The sequence below is a fragment of the Lingula anatina genome, chromosome 6 (assembly GCF_051362555.1).
Source record: "Lingula anatina isolate TDL-2025a chromosome 6, LinAna3.0, whole genome shotgun sequence".
NCBI lineage: Eukaryota > Metazoa > Brachiopoda > Lingulata > Lingulida > Lingulidae > Lingula > Lingula anatina.
In genome coordinates, this window is record NC_141772.1 from 22060484 (window position 1) to 22086638 (window position 26155).

At 38.4% G+C, this 26155-nt stretch overlaps 1 protein-coding gene across 2 annotated transcripts; it reads right to left on the bottom strand.

Moving 5' to 3' along the window:
* Positions 1-24468, bottom strand: LOC106180088 (uncharacterized). 2 transcript variants are annotated; one of them, XM_087015381.1, is made up of 13 exons: positions 24204-24468; positions 22318-22612; positions 21722-22014; positions 21297-21435; positions 20747-20859; positions 20101-20328; positions 19267-19569; positions 18766-18981; positions 18133-18274; positions 5516-5653; positions 5044-5205; positions 4455-4694; positions 1-3969 (listed from the first exon to the last, which is right to left on the bottom strand). In XM_087015381.1, exons 1-13 carry the CDS (start codon positions 24372-24374, stop codon positions 659-661), a joined length of 5751 nt encoding a protein of 1916 aa, XP_086871507.1. In that variant the 5' UTR covers positions 24375-24468; the 3' UTR covers positions 1-658. The 2 variants fall into 2 exon arrangements, with proteins under 2 accessions (XP_086871507.1, XP_086871508.1); XM_087015382.1 differs by lacking the exons at positions 18133-18274; positions 18766-18981; positions 19267-19569; ... (4 more) ...; positions 22318-22612; positions 24204-24468 and adding exons at positions 6026-6164; positions 6778-6987; positions 7381-7677; ... (4 more) ...; positions 11065-11359; positions 12989-13403.
* Positions 24469-26155: the final 1687 nt, after the last annotated feature.

Consider the following 26155-nt stretch of genomic DNA (forward strand, 5'->3'; position numbering starts at 1 on the left):
AATGTGGTATGCGTATGCAATATTTGGGTTTTCTTCTTCTCCATGCTGTCAATTTCGTAAAAATATCGATAAGCCGTATTCCAACTATGCCATGACTTCTGTGATTGTCCACGATGAAATCAGTGATTGAGTTAAACCATTTTAATCATGTTACACATATGTGCTAATAGTAAATGGGTTCGAAATCAAATGCATGTACTGTGTTAACACCTCTGTTTTCTACATATATACAGTCACGAGTCAGCATAGTGACATGACAATACTACTACAACAGAACACCACACACGTTGTATTTTTCATGATTTAAATAGTATCACGTGATCATTATCCTAACTCTTCAAATACATAATGGTCACATCCCACGTACTTATTTGCAAAGCGTTTTTTATCCACTACTTGAACTACAGTGTAATATAAAAATAAAATGGACTCTAGAAACAAGCAAAACACACTGGTTTTGCGTCAAAGTTAAATTTGTTAATACAGCTTTTTGTCCAATACTATATCACCCCCAGATAATATATATGACTGCTCTATTTGCTATTTGTTATCGAAGCTTCTTATCCGTTTTTTTTTTTCTTCAGCCACTAGGCATGTCCAGTATGCCTACTCGAACTCGATGTTAAACAGACCTTTTGAGGGGCTCGTAAAATAAAGATTACTTATAAATGGTGTACCGTGGCGATTCATTATCAGGTATATATGGATAGTTCCTTCCAGTCAGGTGTGCTAGGGGCATCTTGAGGGCCACTTGCGGAATCTCCATGCTTGGTTTTGTTGTCCGATCAACGACTGGTGGAGTGTTATTTCGAGTACTAGTAGAAGCCTGCAGTTCTCTAAACCCCCTCCAGTCTTGTGAGCCTCTGTTTCCATATTGGGACACGCCTGGCGTGTATCCAGTATCCGTTCTTGTGTCATCATAATACGATTGTGGCCTGTCCTTGGTCAGGTGGTCTGTCTCGTACGATGGATTGTAACGGTAGTTATTGTCGGTACGATTCGGATAACTTCGGGTCTCGTATTCCACGTCCGATATCACCCCTGCAGTGGGCGAGTTCGGGTGAAGATAATAATCCTCGTGCGGATGGATCAATGTGGTATGGTATTGGCCGAGTAAAGGCGCTTCTTGATAATTGTTGGAAGTTGAAGAAAGAGGTGACCTGTAACCTGCATCTCTGGATTGGTAACTTGGTGCATTTAACTCTTGCGACACAGAACTTTGGTTACCGACGTCTGGTTTATACGGTACGACCCAATCATCAGTGTTAAATGGGTTCTGAGAGCTCGTTTCCTCTTCTGGGATTGGGTCGTACTGGTACCTGTCATAGTTATTGGCACGCGAATTATACCGATTCGAGCTTAGCCTCCGACTAACAGGTTGGGGCCTGTTTTCAGTGGATTGCCCCCATGATGACGGCTCGGTATGTCTGTCACCCATGGCAAGAAAGCTATGGTCGTTACGCTTCTTTCTGTAGCTATCGGTATATATCATCGGTTGATAATTCTGGTTACTGAAAGCACTGTGCTGCGGTTCCACTATGTTAAGGAATGAAGAGTCGTTATGAGGGGAAGGTTGCAGGTTCGTAGGGTTTAGACTATTGGTAGTATACAGATTTTCTTCGTAACTTGGTTTCATCGCCGTATCTGCATTGAGGTGCGGTTTCTTCTGCACTGAACGGTTTGATTCACCATATGAACCCTGTGTCCCTCTTCTGTAAAGTGGAGCCTCATCGAAGTCGGGATAAACGGTCGAAAAGTTTCTGGGCGACATACTACTTTTCCGCCAGTTGGCATCATCCATCAACTGATATTGTTTGTGCATTGATAACGTCCGAGGTGGTCTCTCCAAATCGCTTGATGAATTTGTCTCTTTCGAATAGCGGTTTGCTGATGGATAGAAAGCTGACTGTTGAGAGTCATAGTTGGTGGTTATTGGTCTAGAGCTGTCGTTTTGCTCAGGGAAATATGGCGACAACCAAGCATCTTGCGAGTCCATGCGGTAGTTTAGTAGATTGGCGTAATCACCAATACCAGAAGACGGGTCAGATTCTCTTTGGTAACGGTATCGCTGCTGTGTATCCTTTCTCCGTTCTGGGTGTTGGGGGTTCCTGTTCCATCCATCTTGGGAGTTAGTCTTCCAATAAGGCTTCGATTCTGACGCAATTTCAGCCTGTTCCACTGGGATATATCTGTTATATTTTCCAGAACTAACACGTCTTACACCAGGCGTACCATGTTCTGTAGCATTCATGGGTGCTGAATATGTAGGAAATATTTGACCAACTGAAATGTTGACGTATGTATGCTCTTTGTCCACTGTTGATACTTTTTGGTTCGACCACTCAGGATCGTTTCTGAAGTTGTAATAGCCACGCTGGCGAGGCACTTCAGTTTGCTTGACATCCGCCTTAAATTGACTTGGCGTATAGTCATGCGACACAATTCTCATTGGGGCATCCGGAAAGGAATATCCCGTTCTTTTTGATGGAGTGTAAGAGGCAAAGGCAGACCTGTAGTCTGACTTAACTTTGTCTTGCTTCGCTTGGTGAACATAGGGGCGTGATATTTTGTCCTCGTGTGGGAGTTGCCAGTAATTTCGGAATTCGTAAGGATTAACCGGATGGGAACCTGTATGTCCGTGAATGTTGTGGCCATCTTTAACTCCATCATGACGAGGATCAGGGGAGTGGCGATCTTTGGGTTTCGTTTTGTCAGGCCAGGCTATTGCAACTGCTATCAACACAATAAGCACCAAGGCCACCGCCGCCGAACCAGTACCAATGGCGATTTGTTGAAAGGAAGTGACTCTAGAACTGTCCGTATGTGTTGATGATGCGCCAGTTGTCGTGATATACAACGTACTTTCTTGAGTAATTGGCTCTTGAATTGTTGGTTCAGTTGTGATCCGAGCCGTTGACTCAGTTGTCGTGATCTGCTGAGTCGATGGCTCAGTAGTTGTGGCCTCCTGAGTCCATGGCTCAGTAGTTAGGATCTCCTGAGTCGTTGGTTCATTAGTTGTACTTTCCTGAGTCGTTGGCTCAGTAGTTGTACTCTTCTGAGTCGTTGGCTCAGTAGTTGGGATATCTTGAGTCGTTGGCTCAGTTTTTGTGCTCTCCTGAGTCGTTGGCTCAGTTTTTGTGCTCTCCTGAGTCGCTGGCTCAGTAGTTGTGCTCTCCTGAGTCGTTAGTACAGTTGTTGTGATCTCCTGATCCGTTGGCTCAGTTGTCGTGATATCTTGAGTCGTTGGTTCAGTTGTTGTGGCCTCCTGAGTCGTTGGCTCAGTGGTTGTTATTTCTTGAGTCGTTGGCTCAGTAGTTGTTATTTCTTGAGTCGTTTGCTCAGTAGTTGTGATCTTTTGAGTCGTTGGCTCAGTTGTTGTGCTCTCCTGAGTTGTTGGCTCAGTAGTTGTGATCCCTAGAGTCGTTGGCTCAGTTATTGTACTCTTTTGAGTCGTTGGCTCAGTAGTTGTGCTCTCCTGAGTCGTTAGTACAGTTGTTGTGATCTCTAGAGTAGTTGGCTCAGTTGTTGTGATCTCTAGAGTCGTTGGCTCAGTTGTTGTGATCTCTTGAGTAGTTGGCTCAGTTGTTCTTCCATGGGTCGTTGGTTCATTTGTAGTACTTTCTTGGGTAGTAAACACAGTTGTTGTGGTTATTGCTTCAGTGGTTGCTTCCGTGCTTGTTACTGGCGCTGCTGGGGGTAATGGATAGCTGTAGACAAAAGATACCGAGACGATATTCGACACTTGTCCTGTCTGATTTTTGTCATCTAGTGCCAATAGCGCAATGGAATACGTGATATTTGCTTTGACTGTTTGGTTGAATTGGACGAGAAAAGTTTCTTTTGCACCCGCTGGCAAGGGTGAATCAAGTTTTCCCTGGATTAGATCCTCGTCAAGGAGTTTATAGGTGTTATTGAAGTTAAGTCGGAGTTGTGAAACTGATGTGCTGTAGCGAATAATGTAACTCGATGCTGAAAGGATGTAAATGAATTAGAATCATCTATATGGAACAAGCCGCTAATGTTCCCGTTTAACGTTTAGCTTTGTATACTATTCATATAATGCAACTCGACACTAGATTGTAGAATCATCTATCCTTTTTGACGGAGAAAAGTATTTTGTAATAAGACAAGCATTATCAGTGTCCTCTAAAAGTATCTATAAATACTGTATCAGATATTTTTATGCATTTATACACTTATATAAAGAAACGTGCTTTTCCTTTGCTGCGCCTATAACGTTATCGGCCTTTGAGGTAATCGTTTTGAATTGCAAGTAAATACATTAGTACTTTGTTCATTTTTTCGTCAAAAGACAAATTCAACACTACAGGATTTTGTGTCGAACATAACACACGTAACTGTGCATAGCAATGAGAGAAAACACGTAGGCCTCGTTAACATGTCTATCGAATGTGCCGTTAAAGGACATGACACAAACAACTTCCTATACCTACCATTTCCTTGGTCCAGATCATCACCAGTGGCTGTCCAGGACAGTGTCACAGTTTTATTATCAGTGTTAACTGCTGCCAGCACCAGGTCGTATATTCTGCCAGGAGGGTATAGGTCAGGTGGTTCTGTATCATTCGTCGAAGTTGGGAGATTCTTAACGGTGAATAGACCTCCGCTGTCGGAACGCTCGAATGGTTCTATTGGTGTGTACGCAACTTCAAGCTTCGTGGCGTTTGCTGCAGCTTAAAGATATCAATACTTTTGCCAAAAACGTTTGTTAAGGCACAAATTGGTAGAAAGTATTTTTTAAAATTGCACAATGATTCAACATTTAACGTATATAAATCTAGATATGCACAAATGACAACTATTGGATTAGAAGTACACAAGCGATATACAATATATTACATTGTCATGCTGCTTGCTGTCCCTATCCTGTCTATTTACAATTCATGGCAGTGTATCTGCATGTTATATCAAAATCGGTCTACGAAGTTAACTTTGGTGACTGACAATTTATAAAAATATTGACATTAGCACGTGTGTTTATTAAACAAGTTTAATATGCAAAAAAAAAAGTTTATAGCTTACTTGTGTTGGTGATGATGGGTGATGCTTTTTGTCCACCAGCCACAGTCTTAACTGAGACGCCGTCTTCCCCTTTTACTACAACTCGCACAGAATGTGTCACGTTGCCTTTAAATTTCAGGAAATATGCCGAGTAGATGCCGTCGTTCTTGGTATTATCCGCGCCTTTGTAAAAAAAAAAAAAAAAAAAAAAGTACATGTAAGATTTATATTTCTAATTATTGCCTAAAAGTATGTGTTAAGCTAAGCAAGGTTTCAATCCTAATTTTAAAAATTTATTGTCGTTTATATCAATTTTGGATTTTCGTAAAATTATAAACTAGCTTTTTCGAACAATGCATTTAACTACGTATACACTGTTCCTTTATTTCAAAAGCATGAAATACCAATTAGAAACATAGTATTAGATTTTATAAAGTGTTATGGTGATCATGGAAGCATTATTCAAGCTGACAAATCAAAGACGTATATTCACCTGCCCCGTTATCAAGCAGTTGTAGTGTGTGGGTTTTCCCATTACTTGCGTCAACATAAGCCACCACAGTGGCGCCAACTACCGGTGTGTAGCCCTGAGTAACCTCTCCGTATATGACAATGCGGGACAAACTGGTATCTGAAACGAACATTCTAAATGTCACAATAGAATGAAGGATATGCGCTGGAATTGGTAAAAGGTTGCTTGGCAGAATTTAGGGCTTAAGTCTTCTGTTGTTATGCCTCATCAATTATAACAATTCCTGAATGGTAAAGCTCACACTTAAAAATCAAACATAAAAAGGAACACATTTGAATGTCGGAATGGATTCATTTACTATAAGTAAGCATGGGGAAATTGCCGTTTCCCGAGGAAAATCCATTTTAGGCCAATACGAACAGTGATATCCCCTGAAGCTTAGTTCTGTGCTGACCTGTCTGAGGACGTGCGTGTTTGTGTTACCTCAACTAGGTGCAGTACTTAGTTTGGAAAGCTAAATATCAACTTTACCTGCAATATCTACGGTATCACTGCTCACACTGGCACTCAGTACAATGGGTGCGGCGTCTGAAGAGGGGCGTGAAGAGACCTGGACCTGGACTGTATTTCCGGAATCCGAATTGGTGACAGTATATAACCATTTTCCTACCTGTTAAATAAAATTCATTTTGGTGAGAAACGTACACGTCTTTTACAGAAGTACATGTAATTTATTGTGATGTTTCGCTTTCGGTTGGAAAAGTATATAAACAAAGACTGGTACTTGAACAGGTGCCCTCGTTTTACTTTCCTTTGCTTGGAAACACTCTTCTTGCAATTCGTAAAATAAGATTTTAAATTCCACAATAAATACATTGTAAATAACACATAATGATATACTAAACTCCATTTTACCACCAAAACGGCGGTGGGTGCAATTATTTTGAAAGCTACGCTCGCGATCGGACCAGTTGAACCTTTTTAGGTGGCTATACCCAACTTAATGATCGCTTAAATGACATGGAATGTAGAAACGAATTAATCAACCATTTGAGAGCATGGGGAAATTCACGTTTACTCCAGGAAATCCTTTAAATGGCACTTCTCCAGCCGAAATAAAGACTTGTCATCCCTTTAACTTAAAATCACCCCATCTTTACAATACTAATAGGAGTTTATCTTCCAGTCGCCGTCTCTGAATTTCTTTCTATATGAATCGAAAATAAACAACGATTTGTATAATTGTATCAAAACTGGAACTTAATTGTCACCATATACCCTACCTTTGCAGTGCCGTTAATATCAATACTCAGAACTCCAGAAGCACTGTTCTGCGTTATGGTCACATTGTCAGGTGCTCTCAATGTCACAGTGATCGAACCAGTGCTCCATGTGAATAAAAACCGTGTGTTGTTTCCAATAGTACTGTCAATATATATGGAACCTTCAAAAGAGCTACCTCCATCGGGGACTGTAAACGATTCTGACAATATCTGAAATTAAAATATACATTTTCCGATGAAGTGCTACGCAAGTCAATAAGACAATTTGGGAGCATATTTAGAGCTATCAGACCCATTACAGAATGGCCTGAGACTTGTGAGAACCCGCCTCTATTCTGTGGTTATTCAATAAAAATAAAAGCTTAGATTTTCCAATATATTGATAAAATGTATTGTTCGTTTGTTAGCTTTTGGCGCCTCCTACGGCAGCCGTGCTGTTTCGTCCACAGGAAGTGTCAACACCCAGTCTCTATCTTGGCCAATAATGACAAGGCATCCATTGTAAAATTCCTTTCATGTACAAATTCAATCCAATGTGTTGCAAGTCTTTAGTTATCATTATCTATTATTTATGACACATGCACTACAAGACCAACGATTTACCTGGGCTAGAACTTCTTTCTGGGCACTGTTTCTTTGAGTAACAGTCTTCGAAAATGCGTCTGTCAAAGAAGTAGACTGAGAATCTCCTGATTCAAAGAACGACATGCCACCAGTGTCTTTAGCTAACGATATCAGTTGTTCATCAGCTGAAGCCGTAAAAAGTAAGGTATCTACTAAGACCCCCTTCCGTAACAGGTCTGGTTTAACATTCGTAATGTTTGGGTACTCATTTTCCCCTCCATCACTAACAACGACCAAAATGCCACCAGCTGCCGCCATGTTGTTGTATTCTAACACCTGGTTGAATACAAGTAAGCAATTATCAGTAGGTAAGGCCGAACAGGGAAAACAAAACTCGCACACACGCACACACACGTGTATATTAACACACGATTTAAATATCAATACTGGTGTCTTGTACTCAACGTAAATGAGAAATTCAAAATGGTTATAACAGCGAAAGTGAGCACACAACTTCACTGGTACAGGTGAACGAGTATAGACAATCGTAGGGTTAAAAGTGATTATAACTATATGACAATATCACAGCGGTCTTATAAGGTATGGTGTATTCGCAATTATACATTGATTGTTTTTATATCCCTGAACAATATTTGGTATAACAATTTAAATATGCATTAACACAACTAGAAAAGGTATCGACGTACCTCAATCCCTTTTCGGAGACCGCAGCCAATGCATGTCCTTCCCCCGGCGGCTAGTCCATTAACGACAGAGACCATGTGTTCTCTCACTGAATTGGAACTCAGCGTTTCTAAGTGTTGTATTATGGCAGCCGTGAGGCTAAATTGAACGATGCCAACTTGGCTATCTTCGTCAACAGTGTTGAGTAGAAACTCTGCACACGCCTTTTTCAGGTTCTCCAGCCTACTCTAAAATATTGAGTGAAATCCAGTTAACTCTAACATCTGTAATAGTTAAATCTTTCTTCAGACAGTATTTCATTATTTATTTATTTACCAATTTGTTTATCTACTTTTTTTATCTATTTATATGTTTTTGCAGTGTCCTTCCCGTCGAGGTCAAAGTATTTTCAGCGAGTGTGACGTCACACCTAAATTCGAACTTTTGCAGCATGCATCGAGGCTATTAATTGGAAAACAGAGAAGATTGTCAGCATATACATGTAACTAGCAAATACATTGATTGAGTGTTGATAAATGAATTTAACGAGGTCATAAATGTAAAGTTAATGAATACATTTTGTGTGTCTGTGTTTGTGTGTGTGCTATATTGACCTGAATCAAATTACACAGTCCAAAATATATAGTACACTTACACCTGTCATACTTCCAGATACGTCGAGAACCAAAACATATCTCTTGGGTTGCTCTTGAACCAATTTGAAGGTAGGAGATGTATCTATATTACCTTGTACGGGAGGATTATTATCTAAATTAATGAAATATAAATAGCACTATATTTATATTCTGCTTTATGAGTAAATCATCATTTTTCAGGTGAACTGGATATTATTAATGTTTTAAATGTTTTATGCAATTACCGGGCCAACGTACTAGTATACCTGTAGTTCTTTTTAAAGCAAAATCTACTTTCTCTTTGCATTACAGAAATGAATAATATTGAACTAGAAAAGCTCTCAGAGAGCGCAGACCTCCGCCAATTAAGGCAGCAAAGTCTCCATCCAATGCCGTTATCATGCTGCTAATCTACTGCATTAATGCTTCTCACTGTACACACCTATGTACTTTTGGGAGTAGAATTGCAGTAGGCTATACTGCATTTCTACTGCAAATATGCTCCACATCACTACTGCGTTAATGCTTCTTTGCTACTTCGATACTACTGCATTTTCGAGCGGGGCGCGTTTCACCCCTAATTTTTTGATATTTTTGATTACTGATTATTGATTGATGATTGATCCGGATCACCAACAAAAAGTAATCATCCGTTCCATGGCCCACTTCTGACAGTTCCTGAAAACTTCATCAAAATCAGCCCATAACTTTTTGAGTTATGTTGATGACAGACAGACAAACAAACAAAGAGGGGTTCAAACATAACCTCCGCCAGTTATGTTGATGACAGACAGACAAACAAACAAAGAGGGGTTCAAACATAACCTCCTTGGCGGAGGTAACTAACATTCATTCCAACCACAAGATCATAAATGATATTCTAGTGGATTGTCATTATTACGACTGAACCTTACTGTTCTTAAAATCGTCGTGCTCCCTCATGACTTCCCAGGCACTCCTGCCGCCACAGAGTCTATTCTGCCTGTTAGGTGCCTGGTCGTTATGTAGGTCAAATTTATCTGTCTTATTATTGTCACAGAACCCGATAACCTGCAGTGATAATTGTGTATCTCAATATATTTACAGCACTGGGTGGGTGTAGAAACATCACAAAAATAGTAGATAGTACTATAGATACTTTATCACTTATTATGACATATCTCAGCGATTTTTTAACTAAAAGATGATTTTCTTTCAAACAATATTTATGAATACGTAACATATCTTCACTGTACCCCTTTTTCTTCCGAAATATAATACAATAATTTTTTTTCATTCAAAGAAAAATAAGTTTTATATACATAATCTGTGCCAATTTTAAACCTTTAAATCTTATGCCTTTTGACCATTTTCAGTTGCATGATATTTTTATCGTTATTCCATTTCCCCTGCCAAAATTTGTCTCATTTAACCCTCACTTAAGGTTCTTAATCTGTCCTAGAACATAATGATCTCTCTTTTGATAAAAATGTTCCACATCTGTTCCAGGACAGTCTGAAATACTTCCCCAAAACAGTTATCGAACAGTCACATTCATTACAGAACCACATTAGAACTGTAAAAAAAACACACCAAGTGTTTTAGAATAGATTAAGAACCATATGTGGAGGTTAAATGAGAAAAATTTCCGCAGGGAAGGTTTAAAAGCAGCATCCCCCTACACTTACAGATGTCACATAATGATGTGACATGATAGAGGTGGCTCCTTCGTTGTTGTATACATCAGGGGCGAACCTGCAAGCACTTTCTGGGAGGTTGGTTTCTTCATCCGGGTTGCAATTCCACGCGACATAGTCGTTAACTCTCTTATATTCCTTGCCCGTCACTCCCCGGGAACAGCGCACACCTTCTATCCTTCCAGTTATGGAATCGTGGTAGAAGTGAGCATCGTTTTCGTCCACCGGGTACTCGTCAAACAAACCCCAGCGCAAATGTCCCCACTCATGGAGGACTGTCTTCGCTGAATATGAGAGAAAGTGTTGAAGATACAAGGTACATTGAGCAAATATACTTTTGTCTATGTTTTAAACTTGCCAGATACCTCCCCCCCCCCTCCGTCAGAACTCTTATGGCAATATCGAATTTTTTCATAAACTAGTATTATTAGAATTCGTACAGATTTCAGTTCTGTCATATTTACGTTTTTTTTTTCTAGACAATAAAATTGTGATATGTCGCAACACTCGGAGCAGATTTCACACGCGTTTAGACCTTTTTTTATATTTTACACTTATTATAAACGGTCTTATCAGGAGGCGTGCCATATGTTGCTGCCACGATGTCGTGTCATATAGTAGTATTATTAGAATTCGTACAGGTTTCAATTCTGTGATATTTGGGTATTTATTGTCTTGATAATTAGAACCGTTCTCATATTTTACAATAGTTACATGAATGGACTTACCAGGAGGCGTGCCATATGCCGCTGCCACGGTGTCGTCTAGGACGAATTTGGGAGTCAAGTGCATAAACGTCCCCGGCTGTCCACATTCTCCCTTCTGTTTGACGTATGGGTTGTCACCTTGTACACCATTAGACTTGTCTATGATAATATTGGCCTTTTCAAAGGCTTCAAGTCCTGCCTGTCTGTAAGCTGGGTTTTCCGTCCATGTTTTGGGAACGAGAATCGTGATATCCCGGAGATAGGCTCGACGTTTTGTAGCGGCAAATAATAACTGTGACATTTCCACAAAGTACTCCTACAAAATTAACAAAAAAAAAAAAAAAAAATGTATTTTCCTAAAATAATAATTAAAATCGCTTCAGTCATATATATATATTGTCTTTTTCAAATAAACCATACCGCTTTACCTTGTACTTTGAAGCGAATTCTTGATTTCATTCGATCCTGTGTCACATTTTCTGAATTTGTATTAAATGAGCAAGTGAAAGAAACGATAGGCGAAGTGCAAGTATGAGATATATTGCAGACCCGTAGCTAGCAATTTCAAAGGGGGGTCTTTTTCCGAAAAAAACAAACCAACTTGTGCTTTACTCTTATTTTTTCATAAAAGAAAAATAAAAACAAGGTTTGGCAGATTTAAAATCAGATCAATTTACCGAAAGTTAAAATTACAACACTTGAAGAAAAGGGTGACTGACAAAAAGTTTTAACTACAGGCCTACATATTTCTCAAAACAAGGAAACAATATTTTGCTATTATAAAAAAACACTAAAATATTACCATAATTGTTATAAATGTTGCCATAAGCAGTGTCATTTCCCTCAATGATTGGCACAAAATGGCATGAAGTATAATTGAATTTAAGGTAGCATATAAAGCGACTGGGATGTTTAACAATTCCCCGTGAGCCTTATGTTGCTGATGTATAGTTTGGAAGGATAAATAATGCAGACTGAGTCAACTGCATTGTTGCACAAAACAAAATGCAGGGCAAGCATTTAAATGTTTCTTTTGACAAGGAGCGCAAGGTTTAAAGCTTTCTTTTGCAACCTATGAATGGCTTCACACAATAGTACCTTGAACAAATAAAACTCTCAGCCTTGCTGAAAAAACTTTTATGTGCTTACAGAATAATTTTAAGCAATATCACAACGGAGGTTTAAAATCAAAACGAATAAATTGGGTAATTTGTGTTGTGATAGCGACCGCAAACAATGCCAGCACCTGACCTGCAATTTTACATTGGGGTCAATTTAATAAATGAACGCTTTGTGACAGACCAGGAAGTGTAATGGGGTAAACATTGGGTAACTACAGAAAGCCATATAATGGGTTAAAAGCCCCTGTAACATAAATACACTGTTTTCGAAGCCCGCTGCCTTTTTTCTTCGCCCATGCCACATTCTAAAAGCACGTAGAGGATGACTGCATAACTTAATCTAAATACAATCTGTAATGTTATTTTTAAGAAAACTTACTCCGTGGTTTGATGATGTCAAGACAAATCAATACAAAGAAAGCAGGCGTTATCTCTCTCTCTCTCTCTCTCTCACACACACACACACACACACACACACACACACACACGCGTGCGCACATACACACACGTACGCACACAAGCATTTGTATAATCCTGGTGGTGATGTCAGTGTTATTGCAATTCACAAATGCGAATCAGCACGTGAACAAATAAGCGTCAACACGGAAGTACATCCATGTCCTCACAATGGCCTTGTCTTCCTTTTTTTTTCCAAATAATATTAAAAAAGACATTAGGCATACAAATACATTTTCCTTATCCAAGAAAACTGGGTTCCATGACTAATAACTCAATACATAAAATCATGTAGGTTTAGGGTTCGGGTGGGTATAGATATATAAACGTTCAACCTTTACAACGTCACAACATTCCTGTATACTTACTTTGATTCTTGGAATGAGTTTAGGATTTTCAGGAACGTCTGGCCCGATTGCAATGAGAAGTCCTTCGTAGCCGTTGTCAATCAAAGTAACATTTGCGCGCAGCCTTTGACCCCTTGCTAATGCCGTAAAAGACAGTAACAGGACCAAATGGGTTAAGTGACAGCGAGAGGCTTCCATCACTTCCACTCATCTGGAAAGTCTTCTCTTGGCAAATGGCGACAGTGAAACGCGTCAATTCATGACGAGGCCTCGGCACGTCGTGTTCAACTTGGAGTCCCACGCGTGCATTAGAAAGCTTGCATGAAAAGTTCGCCAACTTTATAACTACAGCAGTTAACATAAAGTGTAAAGCCAAATAAAACAACAAAGGGCACTTTAAGCTTAAAAAAACGCAGTCAACAGAGATTGTGTTTATTTAAATCGCGTATGATTTCAATGCACTAGCCTTGCGTATTATTCTGACATAACAGGTAATAGCGAAGTCATTCAAAACGAGTTGTTTGAAAAGCTTTATTTCGAAATATTAGCACTGCAATAATGGCTTATTTTCTTTATGCGAGCTCAACTACAAAACACAATAACTTCAGTGTACCCAGAGCGAGAATTTAACTTATTGACTTTTTCTGTTGACTAATTTTACATTTTAGACAAAAGCAACTTGCAGAAAAAGCAATACAAGCTCTTAACTGATATATTTACTATCACACACACACGCATAACATAACAGAACATAACATGAAATTTCTATATGACAACAGGGCAGTACTTGTATATAGACAAAACTGGTTATATACCTGTATATAGGCATACACATTTGTAACTTGAGGAAGTAGCACACCAATATTACCTGTAGAGTATACACACACTTTTTAGTAACATTTAAAGCAAACTACAAGGTTTTTTTATGCAATAACGGCATGTATATATACAGAAACTAAATACGTACGATTCTTTTAGATCGCTTTTTTTTTTCGCAGGCTGGTGATGTTTTCCTGTTGAATGTATCCTGGTATGCTTCATAGATATTAATAAAATTTTGGGCGTATATTATTTTTATAATCTCATTATTACTCACGATCATGAAGATATCCTGTCTATATATAACCTGTAACGCTGTTTTTATCAAGAGGCATATATTGTAAGCCCTGCATTGTAATAGTGCATTTTGAATGTTCACATCCCTTTAAGATGCATAGCTTATACATTCTAACATAAAGTTGAAAAATTCACATACAAATCTGATCCAGAAAAGAACACCAGCCTGTTAAAAGACCATTAACAAAGAAGTTCCAATCAAGATTTGTCTTGACATTTAAAAACATAGAAACTGTAATGATAATCATGCTGCTAAAGTATTCAGTAATATTGTTGATTGACGCATTAAACACTTTGCAAGTATAAATCCCATTTCAGCTAACAATTAACACACTTGGTTATAGTCTATAATAACTTTTAAAGCGGCCTTGTTTGGCAAAATCTCGAACAATCGATATTCTTCGTTTCCTTCCTTCTTGTTGTACACTGGGAGGGAAGAGTCGTTTCCAACGTCTATCTTAAACACGAATCAGCAGTATGGGTGCATTCAAGCCATAGGTCACAGATAACGTCCATCGCCATTAAACGCTTTGACATATTATGTCCGAGTTAAAAAAAAAGACGCTATCAAATTGCCGGCCAGCTTTAGTCAGTGTAGATGTGAGGCAGCGTAGTAAAAAGTGTAGTAGTCTAATGAATGGACTTCACCACTAGAGTCGACTAATGGGAGAAATATCATTAGAAGCCGCTAACTGGATTACTGTCACAAACAGAGGCGGATGATTGGATTAATATAACATCTTAATGCTGCTAACTGGACAGACATAATCAAAGAACACAGTACAGATGTACTTATATAATTACAAGAGTCAGATTTGGGACATCTGGCTTCCTTATTCTACCTGAATACAAGCATGCTTTCATTCCAATTGGTCAGACACCCGTGTCGTTAAATCCGTGATTATCTCTCCATTTTGCTTGATTTTCCCTATAAAACATTACATCAAAATATACTTGAATGAAAATACTTATTTGCAAAATACCATCAATTCATGTACTAATAAGTACCTTGAAATTAAATACTTATATAATTAGGTACACGTAATTTTGATAGTAACACACACACACACACACACACACACACACACACACACACGCACACACACACATATATGTCATAAAGGCCATCTTCGTTTCAAAGACATTTAAATATGAAAAATAAAATACAAGTTATAAACATGTGTAATGTCATATATTTTGCTACTTTGATTGCTTCCAAGTTAAAATGTCTTGTCGCTGGATAACTTACCCATGTGACCGGCTCTTCTTACGAATATGTAATCCTAGCGCAACAATTATACAGCTTAATATCAAACTGACCAAAACAGCAACACCAGCTACGATATAACCAATAAGACCAATCAAAGTGCTCTCCGGGGCCAATGCTTCCGTCGCGCTTTTTTCAGTCATCATTTCAGTCATAAGACTAGTTGTTGTAGCCACTGCAGGTGTTTTGAGTTCAGTTCTTATTGTGATTCTTTCAGTGGTTGCCTCTGTACTTGTTGCTATATTAGGGGAAGGAAATGGGTTGCTGTAGATAAAAGAAACAGACACGATGTTTGACCTTTCTCCTGTCTGATTTTTATCGTCCGTGGCCAATAGTGCTATGAAATACATGATATTCAAATCATTTGCTTGGTTGAATCGGATGACGAAAGTTTCTGTTTCGCCGGCTGGTAAGGGAGAATCGAGTTTCCCCTGGACAAGATCCCTTTCAAGGAGTTTATTGGTGTTATTGAAGTTTAGTCGGAGTTTTGAGATTGACGAGCTGTAGCGAATGATGTAACTCGATGCTGAAAGAAAAGAAAGCAGCGTGTGAAAATATCAATTGGAAGAATGCAGCTGCTGTTCGAATATCTCCTTTAGTGTTCGCTTGAAGTTTTTCAAGTGACACCCGATACAAAGAAATTACGGGTACTCATTCTATCTGATTAATACAATTAAATGTCAAACATTTTTATAAGATGATACAGTATCTCATCTTAGAATACGTGTACAATCAAGGTAACGTCAAATACAGATATATTTTCCTATTTTTTCTACATTACTCTGATGTCATGAAATGCAAATATTTTGGGTGCAGGTCCGGTAATTCTATTTTTTCTGTTGCTTTAAAAATACTGATGTAAATCCCAATTATCTTGTCCGAAACGAATAATATTCTACCCTGTGGTGTCAGGGGCCTCTAAAATAGTATTCAAATTATAGCGATTTTGAAACGGACTACTAATGCACACTATTGTCAAAGAGTAATAATACCCCACTTACCATTTCCTTGGTCCAGATCATCACCAGTAGCTGTCCAGGACAATGTAACAGTTTTGTCCTCAGTGTTAACTGCTACCAGCGCCAGGTCGTAGATTCTGCCAGGAGGATAGAGGTCAGGTGGTTCTGAACCAGGAGTCGAAGCTGGGAGATTCCTCACGGTGAATAAACCTCCGCTGTCGGAACGCTCGAATGGTTCTACAGGCTTGAAGGTGATATTGCTCTTTATGCCGTTTGATGAAGCTATTAAAATTGTACATGTACTCTTAGTGGTTACAAGCGGATGGTTATAGCCCAGCAAACACAGAACGTTATTTCAATGTTCCCATAACGTTTATATAACCGATAAACGTTATAGTTACTTTATGGTTATTAAACGTTATGTGTTTGCTGGGAAGCGGATCAGGCGGAATCCAATTGGTCATTTAGAATAACTCAATCGGTTTGCTGTAAAAAAAAATCAAAAATAGGAAAGTTCTGATATGCGTTGTCAATTTACATTAAGCATACATTTTTGGTTTAATGCACTCAACAAGGATTCAACGTGATTCGATATTTAAAAATAGACCAACAACCAACAGTGCGAGACGCTAAATTTGTCGCTATCAGGAACTGTGTAATGAAATTGGACTCATGGTCGCTATAGTTCAAGTTGTATTGGATACACTTAACCATCCTCCTTGAGAAAGACTGCTGGTAAGTACAAGCAATGTTTAATACTCACTGCCAGCGGATTTAACCGAAGCACCTTCTTCCCCTTTTACTGCAACTTGCACTGAATGTTTCACGTTGCCTCCAAAGTTAAGAAAGTACGCTGTATAGATCCCGTCGTTCTTTGCGTTATCCGCACCTTTGTGGGAAAAAATAACTTATTTTCTTACATCATAAAACAGGCCAAATATCTTGAGCAAAGGAAATTATTCAATAAACAGTTTCATCTTAAACAGTGAAATTTGCAGAATACACTGTAATACCTAACATTTAAAAATATGAAAATGTATATATTTGAAAATATGGAGGTTGCTCGGCAAAGAATGCCATATTCTAAGTTTCTGTTTCTATGCCTCATAGAATACACTTCATAAAAGTGAAGCAGAGTATTTGAAATTTATAAATGCTGCAACGCTTGCCAATTTTAATGAATTTATATACCATAAATTCATTAAAAAAATAAAGAAAGAAGGTAAAACAATAGTTATGTGAGAGTTATTTTAACTGAAACGTAGAAGGCAAAAAAAGACACTTTTTGAAACAGCAATTTGAACACTAATAAGTGTCTATTCACCTGCACCGTTATCAAGCAGTTGTAATGTGTGGGTATTCCCAGTACTTGTGTCAACATAAGCCACCACAGTGGCGCCAACTACCGGTGTGTAGCCTTGACTAACCTCTCCGTATATGGCAATGCGGGACATACTCGGATCTGAAATGGTTACTATATAATGCAAACCTACCAAAATGACAGCGTTTCCATTCGTATGCTTAAATTAAAAAAATGAATTTGAAATATGTTACTGGCAGCCAAACATAAGGTCGCCTTACGCGCACACACACACACATGCACACACATACACACACACACACACACAGAGAGAGAGAGAGAGTCTCTGCATTAAAACTTATTAAAACAAAAACAATGAGTAGTTGATGCGGTACTTGTTTCACGTTTCCTTCATGTATACTTTATATTCCATTTTACGTCGTACACTATTTCAACCTTGGTTTAGGAAATACACTATCTTGCATAATAAGTATACATGTAAAACAGTACGTGTCACCTTTACCTGCAATATCTACGGTATCACTGCTCACACTGGCACTCAGTACAATGGGTGCAGCGTCTGAAGAGGGACGTGAAGACACCTGGACCTGGACTGCTGCGTTTTCGGAACCCGAGCTGGTGACAGTATAGAGCCATTTCCCGACCTGTTTAAGAACACTAAATATAATCGAATGTATTTGCATCATCATATACATTTATCTATTCTGGAAACCACTTGTAGTTGGTAAAGTCAATGTGTAGCTGGGTTGCAAAGAGCTTACAGCGGCAGTATGCAGGAGTTGAGTTTTAATTGTTCCGACTTAAAGCCAAAGCTAGAAGGGAATAAACGACTTTATCATTGAATTATGTTCTAAGCTCTACATGTAGATATAATTTTTTCAAGATACCCGGCACTATCTATCAATTAAAACCCACCTTTTGAACTTATAATTACTATTTTGAAATCTATAAACAACCGATTTTTATTAATTGAAATAAATATTGTACCCTGCATAGAAAGCTATGATACCTATACTTATCCCCGTCTGTTTTTTTTCCTTTTTATTTTTTGGTAACGAGCCTTCCTTTTGATACCAATATAAGAAACGGCAAAACATTTAGAAAAGTTCCTTTTCAACTCAATATGAAGCCATACCTTTGCCGTGCCCTCTATATTAAGACTCAGTACTCCAGACCCGTAGTCCTGCGCAGTGGGCGTTATGGTCACATTGTCAGGTGCTCTCAATGTCACACTGATCAAACCAGTGCTCCATGTGAACGTAAACCGTGTGTTGTTTCCAACAGTACTGTCAACATATACGGAGCCTTGAAAAGCGTTTCTGCTGGAAACTGTTATGGTATCTGACAATACCTGGGTATATGAATAATATGTAGAATTAGCACATTTGCTTTAAAAGAAGGTTAGCTTCTCTGCAATACCTACAGGGTAAATAATGACACGTTACCATGGTAACAAGTATTATGAAGGGGCCAACAATATTTGGCTTACCTCGACCTATACAAAACATTTACTAAACACCAGACACAAACGGCAAAGTAGAAAAATAAGCTTTAACTATGTTATTTAAGGTTGTCACCACGAATGGGGGAGTTTCAAGTAGTTAAATTGCTCTTCATCAGCCAAGTGAACATTAACCTGAACTAGATTTTTCCTAAGTCCGCTGGTCCTCTGTGTGACGGCTTTTGACAAGGCGTCTGTGAGGGCTGTTGACAGAGTATTCCCCGTGTCAAAGAAAGACAGGCCACCGGTGTCTTTAGCTAAAGAAATCAGCTGGTCTTCAGCCAAATCCGTAAACAGTAAAGCATCAACTATCACTTTCTTCTCTAATAGAATTGGTTTCATTGTCGCCACGTTTGGAGAGGACCCAGTATTTTCCTTGCCATCACTTACGACAATCAAAATACCACCAGCCGCCACATTGTTATTTTTCTCTAGCAACTAGTAAATAGAGAATACTATTTATTGCTTGCTGGAATGAGAAAGACTAAAGTACAATCACTTACACTGAAATACCAGTAACCGCTGTTATGATATCAATATATCGGTAAGTTTTTATAGGTATTATTCTATGCTCTACAGAACAAATATCGATGGTACCATTACATTATGGAACTTTATTCAGGGCGACTGCGGATTAGATATATTGTTTCACTGCATTTAATATATATACTATTAAGAACATGTTTTTACTTTTATATTTTAATCTTAACATACTAAAATGTGATGAAAATACTGGATGTAATTTCCTATGAGAAACATTAATAGTTGCAACCAATTATCCCCACATAATGGTAAAATATTCCAGATTGTATAAACTAAAAATAGACCTATAGACGCAATTGTTGAAATGTTGAAAATGCTCACAGACAGACCTAAGATATCGATTTCCGTTACTGATTAACGACGTGATGCCGTGTTATGAGAAGTTTTACGTCGATCTCACGATCTCATCTTTATGGATCAGCATACCTGAATGCCTCTGTGAAGACCACAGCCAATACAAGTGCCTCCATTGGCAACAAGACCATATACAAGAGTTGTCAGCTGATTCCTCACCGCTTCCGAGTTCACCGTCGTCAGTCTCTTCAACGTGGCGGCTACAGAATTAAATGTTACTATGCCTACTTGACTGCCTTCATCAACGGTGGTCTGCAGGAATCCAACACAAGCTTTTTTCAAGTTAACTAATTTGTTGTTCTAAAATGGCAAAAAGGTCGGTGTCCGTCACTGAATATTTGAAAATGAAGCAAACATACTCTTAGTGCCTGATGTTTGACGTATACCACACAAGGAACACTGCTGAATAACATAACTATCGTCAGCAACACCAAAAATAGCATCAACATGATGAATCAAGTAACAAAGGCATAACTTTAGTCTTCATTGTTCTGTTAAGGGAATTGCTAAGAGGAATATACCAATGATAGGACAATTGTTAAGAAAATCTTGGCCGCGAAAAAAGTTTCTTTGCAGTGTGAGATGTAATTTTCCACCAAAAACTGGATACATATAACAAATTGAATTGATCAATCCTTATCAGGTATCTAGGAGTATGAATATTTCCTTTATGAATACAAATTACACTAAAGTATGTCAATATAAAAATGTCACTCACCGACGCCATACTTCCGGATACGTCGAGAACCAGTACATATCTCTTGAGTTGCTGTTGAACCACTTTGAAAGTAGGAGTTGTATCTATATAACCTTGTACAGGAGGATTATTATCTAGAACAATGGAAGAATTTGCTTTTTGTGAATATCTCATAACTGTGCATGATTTTCAGTTTGTCATTTTATGTGTTTTAAAAAATAAAACGGAAGCAACTTGAATTTCTTTCCTTTAAATATTTGCCTGCTGCTGAATTTTCAATTAACGAAAGTCGGTTTCGAATTATATCATCTATATCGTTATGGTAATTTAGAAGAGAGTTTGAAATAAAGATACATGCATTTCTTATCGCATTGTTTAAGAAAAATATAGTCAAGAGGAGATAAATGGGGCAACTCGAACGGGGGCATTATAATATTTGATGTATCTGATATATGGAATATTTCGAAGATTTCAATATTCTTCTGTCAAAGTTCAGTGAATAATGTTTTTTTTATGTACATGATGTTCACCATGTTTTTTCTGAGAATTAATTATGAAACGTGAACCCTACTGTTCCTAAAATCTTCGTGCTCTCTCATGACTTCCCAGGCACTCCTGCCACCACAGAGTCTATTCTGCCTGTTAGGGGCCTGGTCGTTATGTAGGTCAAGTGCATGTGCTTGTTCATCATTGTCACAGAACTCGATAACCTGCAATAATAGACTTCCTTACTCCACTGTTTTTAATACTGTTTAATCATAACCTCAGAAAAAGCTTCTATTAAAATATTAAAATGGCATGTTACATCTCATGCCTGATAACAAAAAATATATATTTCATGATCAATGGTACTTTAAGAGTATGGCATTTTCACTTCTTGAACACTGTCTTGACATTGCATAACAAAAGAGTGACATTTGATTTATTTTCAAATTATGCTTTCCCGTTAAACAAATTCCTAATGGAGATAATACTGTTGTCTCAGATATCGCTTACCGAATTCACGAAATGGTAGGACATGAGAGAGGCAGTCCCTTCATTGGCAGAGACAGAAGGGGCGAACCTGCAATTTCTCTCTGGCAGGCTGGTGTTTTTATCCAAGGAACAACTCCATATAATGTTGTCGTTAACTATCTTATACCCCCTTCCCATCACTCCACGGGAACAGCGCACGCTTTCTATCTCCCCAGATATGGAATCGTGGTAAAAGTGAGCATCGTTTTCGTCCACCGGATACTCGTCAAACAAACCCCAGCGCAAATGTCCCCACTCATGGAGGACTGTCTTAGCTGAAATATGGAAGGAAAATGTTGAAGAAAATCATACAGGCCGTGACATAAGTGAACCTAATAGAGCATAGTGCTAAAATGTGGCACTTTTTCTCTTTACATGGCTTGTAAAATATCGAATGTGTGTACTGCAAGAATTAAGTGTGATAAAAGCGAAACAGTTGGCCCCTTTAAGGTTTTGACTGTTTCTTATTATGACTTAATAATAAGAAAACTTCAGAGAGCTCTATCTAAACAAATGAATGGTTCTTGCTTGAAAAAGATAATCCTGGATTACATAGGAGCATTTTTTCAACAACTTACCTGGAGAGCTGCCGTATTGCCTTGCAACGGCATCGTCTAGTACGAATGCGGGAGTCAAGTGCATAAACGTCCCCGGCTGTCCACATTCTCCCTTTTGTTTGACGTATGGGTTGTTACCCTCTAAACCACTGGGCTTGTCTATGATGACATTGGCTTTATCAAAGGCTTCAATTCCTGCTTGTCCATAGGTGGAATTTTCCGGCCATGATTTCGGGACGAGAATGATAATATCTCGAAGATAGGCACGTCGTTTCGTTGCAGCAAAAAGCAGGGCAGACATTTCTTCGAAGTATTGCTGAGGGAAGTTAGAATAATTCAATAGGTTGCAAATCTAAAGATATTAAGAAAATAATTGTAATTGATTTGCTTCTACCTTAACCTTAAACATCCAACATCTTTTTTTTTAAACCAAGGCCATATATATATATATATATATACCGTACAACACATGTTCTGTTAGATTCTACAAATTCTTTAATAAATCAACGGCTGGTATATTGTCTTTAATAGTAGGCTGATCGATTTTTTTCCGCATTTTTCTTTTTGCCGTCAGTCTCGTAATCAAATAGCTAAGTAAAAGAAATAATGGAATGTATGCGATTGCAGAGCCTGAAAAGATATTTCAAATCAATTCAGGTTATTGAGCATGTACATTCGTGCTTTCATTTCTATTTTATTCTTCGTCAGCAGGAGGGAATGCAAATAATAAGTTGCATTTCTATTGCGATACCTCGATCTGCTTGACACTACGCAACAACATCTTGCGAAAAAGATAATAGTTTATTATGGTTAAGATGAAATATTCCAATCCAGCAATCCATAAACCAGACAGAGGCGGATCCAGGACTATTTGAAAGGGGGGGGGGGTGCGGATTCAAAGCCGACCCCCCCCCCCCTTGGCATGGGGTTCGGGGCCCGATTAAGGACCCCAAAAATGGTATTTTAAATGGCGAATGGTGCCATTTGGTACGGTTTAGAGCTATGATTCAGCTAGTCAAAATTATAATTCCCAGAGGGGACCACTGGTGTGTGTGTTTTTTCCAGAAATCGAAGGGGGGGGGGGCAGGACCCCCTAACCCCCCCTTCTAAATTCGCCACTGCCAGGTGACACAGAGCCGTTAGCTTTTATGAAAGATGAGAACATAATTACCTGCTTGACGTTTTCTCAATTAAACAGCTACAGTTAATAACTCTATCTTTTCATCAAATATTTCAATTATATTCGGTCTGATTTGATATAAGCTGGGTGACCCACATTTGCAAGGAAAATAATAATTTAACAGGACAAAATACATATTGGCAGGGGTATTTATGATAGGGTTTAAAAAGCCTATCCCAAATTTCGATCAGCTACTTTTAATTGCAGTGTAACGCCGTGTTGGAATGCTTTCTTTATCATACGGAGCTACAAATATGATAGTGGGATATTCATCCACTGATGGAACGTCATTTAATCACCTAACAGGGAATACTTCAATAGGATTTGGCTTCTTTGGACAGTGTAACTTCCAATCAAATGACAATGGTAAAAAATAGCAAGTACTCTCTCTCTCTCTTTTGTCTCTGTTAATTATCACACCCCCCCCCCCCCCCCCCACCAACACAACCTTGGCGAGGAGTTCGGGGTCCGTCAAAAACTTTGGTATTTTGGAGGGCTAACGGTGCCATTTGATGCGGTTTAGAACTATGAATCAGTTTGGAAAAAAATCCAATTTCAAGAAGAGACCATTGGTGTGAATTTTTTCAGAATTCGAATGGGGGGGGGGCAGGACCCCTTTGACACCCCCTTAAATCCACCCCTATACGTAATCTCCTTAATTTCTGAGCAGGCTAATTAAAGTGCCTTTCAGGAGGTATTCTGCGTATCTACATATGTAAGTACTGACCTGGATCCTCGGGATCAGCTCCGGACTTGCTGGAACTGAGTCCGAAATAGCAATCAGGAGTCCCTCGTAACCATTGTTACTTAGAGTAACTTGTGCTCCTTCTCTTAGGCCGCATGTTACTGCCAGGGCAGTCAATAACAACGGGAAAATGAGATTCACGTCTTGAAGCATATTTTTAGTCTTACAAACTACTTTTAGACTTGCGCATCAAATGAAAAATGATTATGTTTCGAAACTTAAACAGGTATGGAACTCCCTAGCGTTCGAACAGAGGTTAAATCTCGACCAACATTGTGCAACGCGGTGTTGCGATTGGATTTTCGATCGTCTGCCTAACAAAGAAAAAATGTACATTGTAATAATAATAATAATGGCTCCCTGAATCACAGAAAACGGATCTGTTCAATACTCGGACGTTGTTTAACTTAATGATACAGGAAGATTAGTATTAAAATGAATGTTTTATTTTAATTATATACGAATGTCTACTTTTTCCGGATATAATATTGTTATTGTGCAAACTCACTATGACAAGGGGTTCCTATTACACCCAAAAATAATATGTTAAGGAAAGCGCGTTTAAAAAGTAATAAATCTTAAAGACATTTTATTAAATGACGTAAAAGTACCCCGGTATGTTGTTAACGTCATTCATCAAAACAATTCACCGTTTGTAAGAAAAAAAAACACTTTTTTATTATTCTTTATTTAAGAGTTCGACCTGATATTATGCATTACATAAAGCAGACAGATCTGTGGAAAAAGTGCGTGCGTGTGTGCATGTGTGCATTTTATTCATTACCGACAACATGCAAGTATTCAATCTTTGTTTTGCCACCTATGATTATGATTTTTGTGGGACTACATAACAAGGTCAATCCAGGCACTTATTGATTTTATGAGTAGAAAAAACGCATATATCCCATAACGTTTGTTGTTATAGTCAACAGCAACACTGCAATGTATTTTCTTCGATTGAACCTGTCCTGAATTTGGTTGCAAGCACCAAAACCGAAAGTGTTTACTTGCAAACTCCTTCAGCAGATTAAGGCAAAACAAACATTATATATAAAAATAAAATATCCATGTGCTTGACAATCGGTATCCATGCAAACAATAAATTATGCAAGCAACTTGATTTACTGCTAAATCGCAATCTCCAATCAATTGACTGGGAAACAATATTCCATTGCTACACTTTTCTTGGCTATAACCATGTTCATGTCAAATAAACAAACTTTCATAGTATTTTATGTAAGTCTGCATCTCTGTTTAAATGTCAAGTTACATGTTAATACACGCATTCACCATACTATTACAGGAAGGCAGGGCCATAGCAGCACAAATAATCAATACCTCCCATACTCTCAGTTCCCGTATGTTTGCAGAGTTGAAAGTGAAAGAGTTTTGGCTTTAAATTATCTGAAGAGCTACATGTGCTTTTCAGATTTCACTATCCACACACAGAAAAACACCTTTCTGGGGTAGCGCTAGCAATTTTTGTCGCTTAGCCAAATCACCACTTTTTTGTCAATTTGTTATCAAAATGGTTATAATTTGACTAAAACAAGTCAAATCAAGCCCTTTTTCTTTAACCAATTTAAGTAAGTTTTAGCATTTGGCTAAATTGGCGAGTGTTAGCGCTACCCCAGCGCTTTACAAAGGCTACAATTTACCGCAGTACCGGTTGACATTTGAGTGAGTGGATAGCTTGTTACTTGGCTGGGGATTAGATCGATGGTTTCTGTGTGGAAAGCTATGTAGGGTGTGGGTGGTATGTTTGAAGATGGATGGTCTGTGTGTGGTATGTTTGAGAACTGGATGTTGTGTGTGTATGTGTGTGTGTGTGTGTGCGCGCGCGTGTGTGTGTGTGGAAAACTGGTTTTATGTGGGTGATGTGATTGTGTTTGTGTCTGTGTGAGGTTTGCTCTTCATTTATGCTACTATAACTA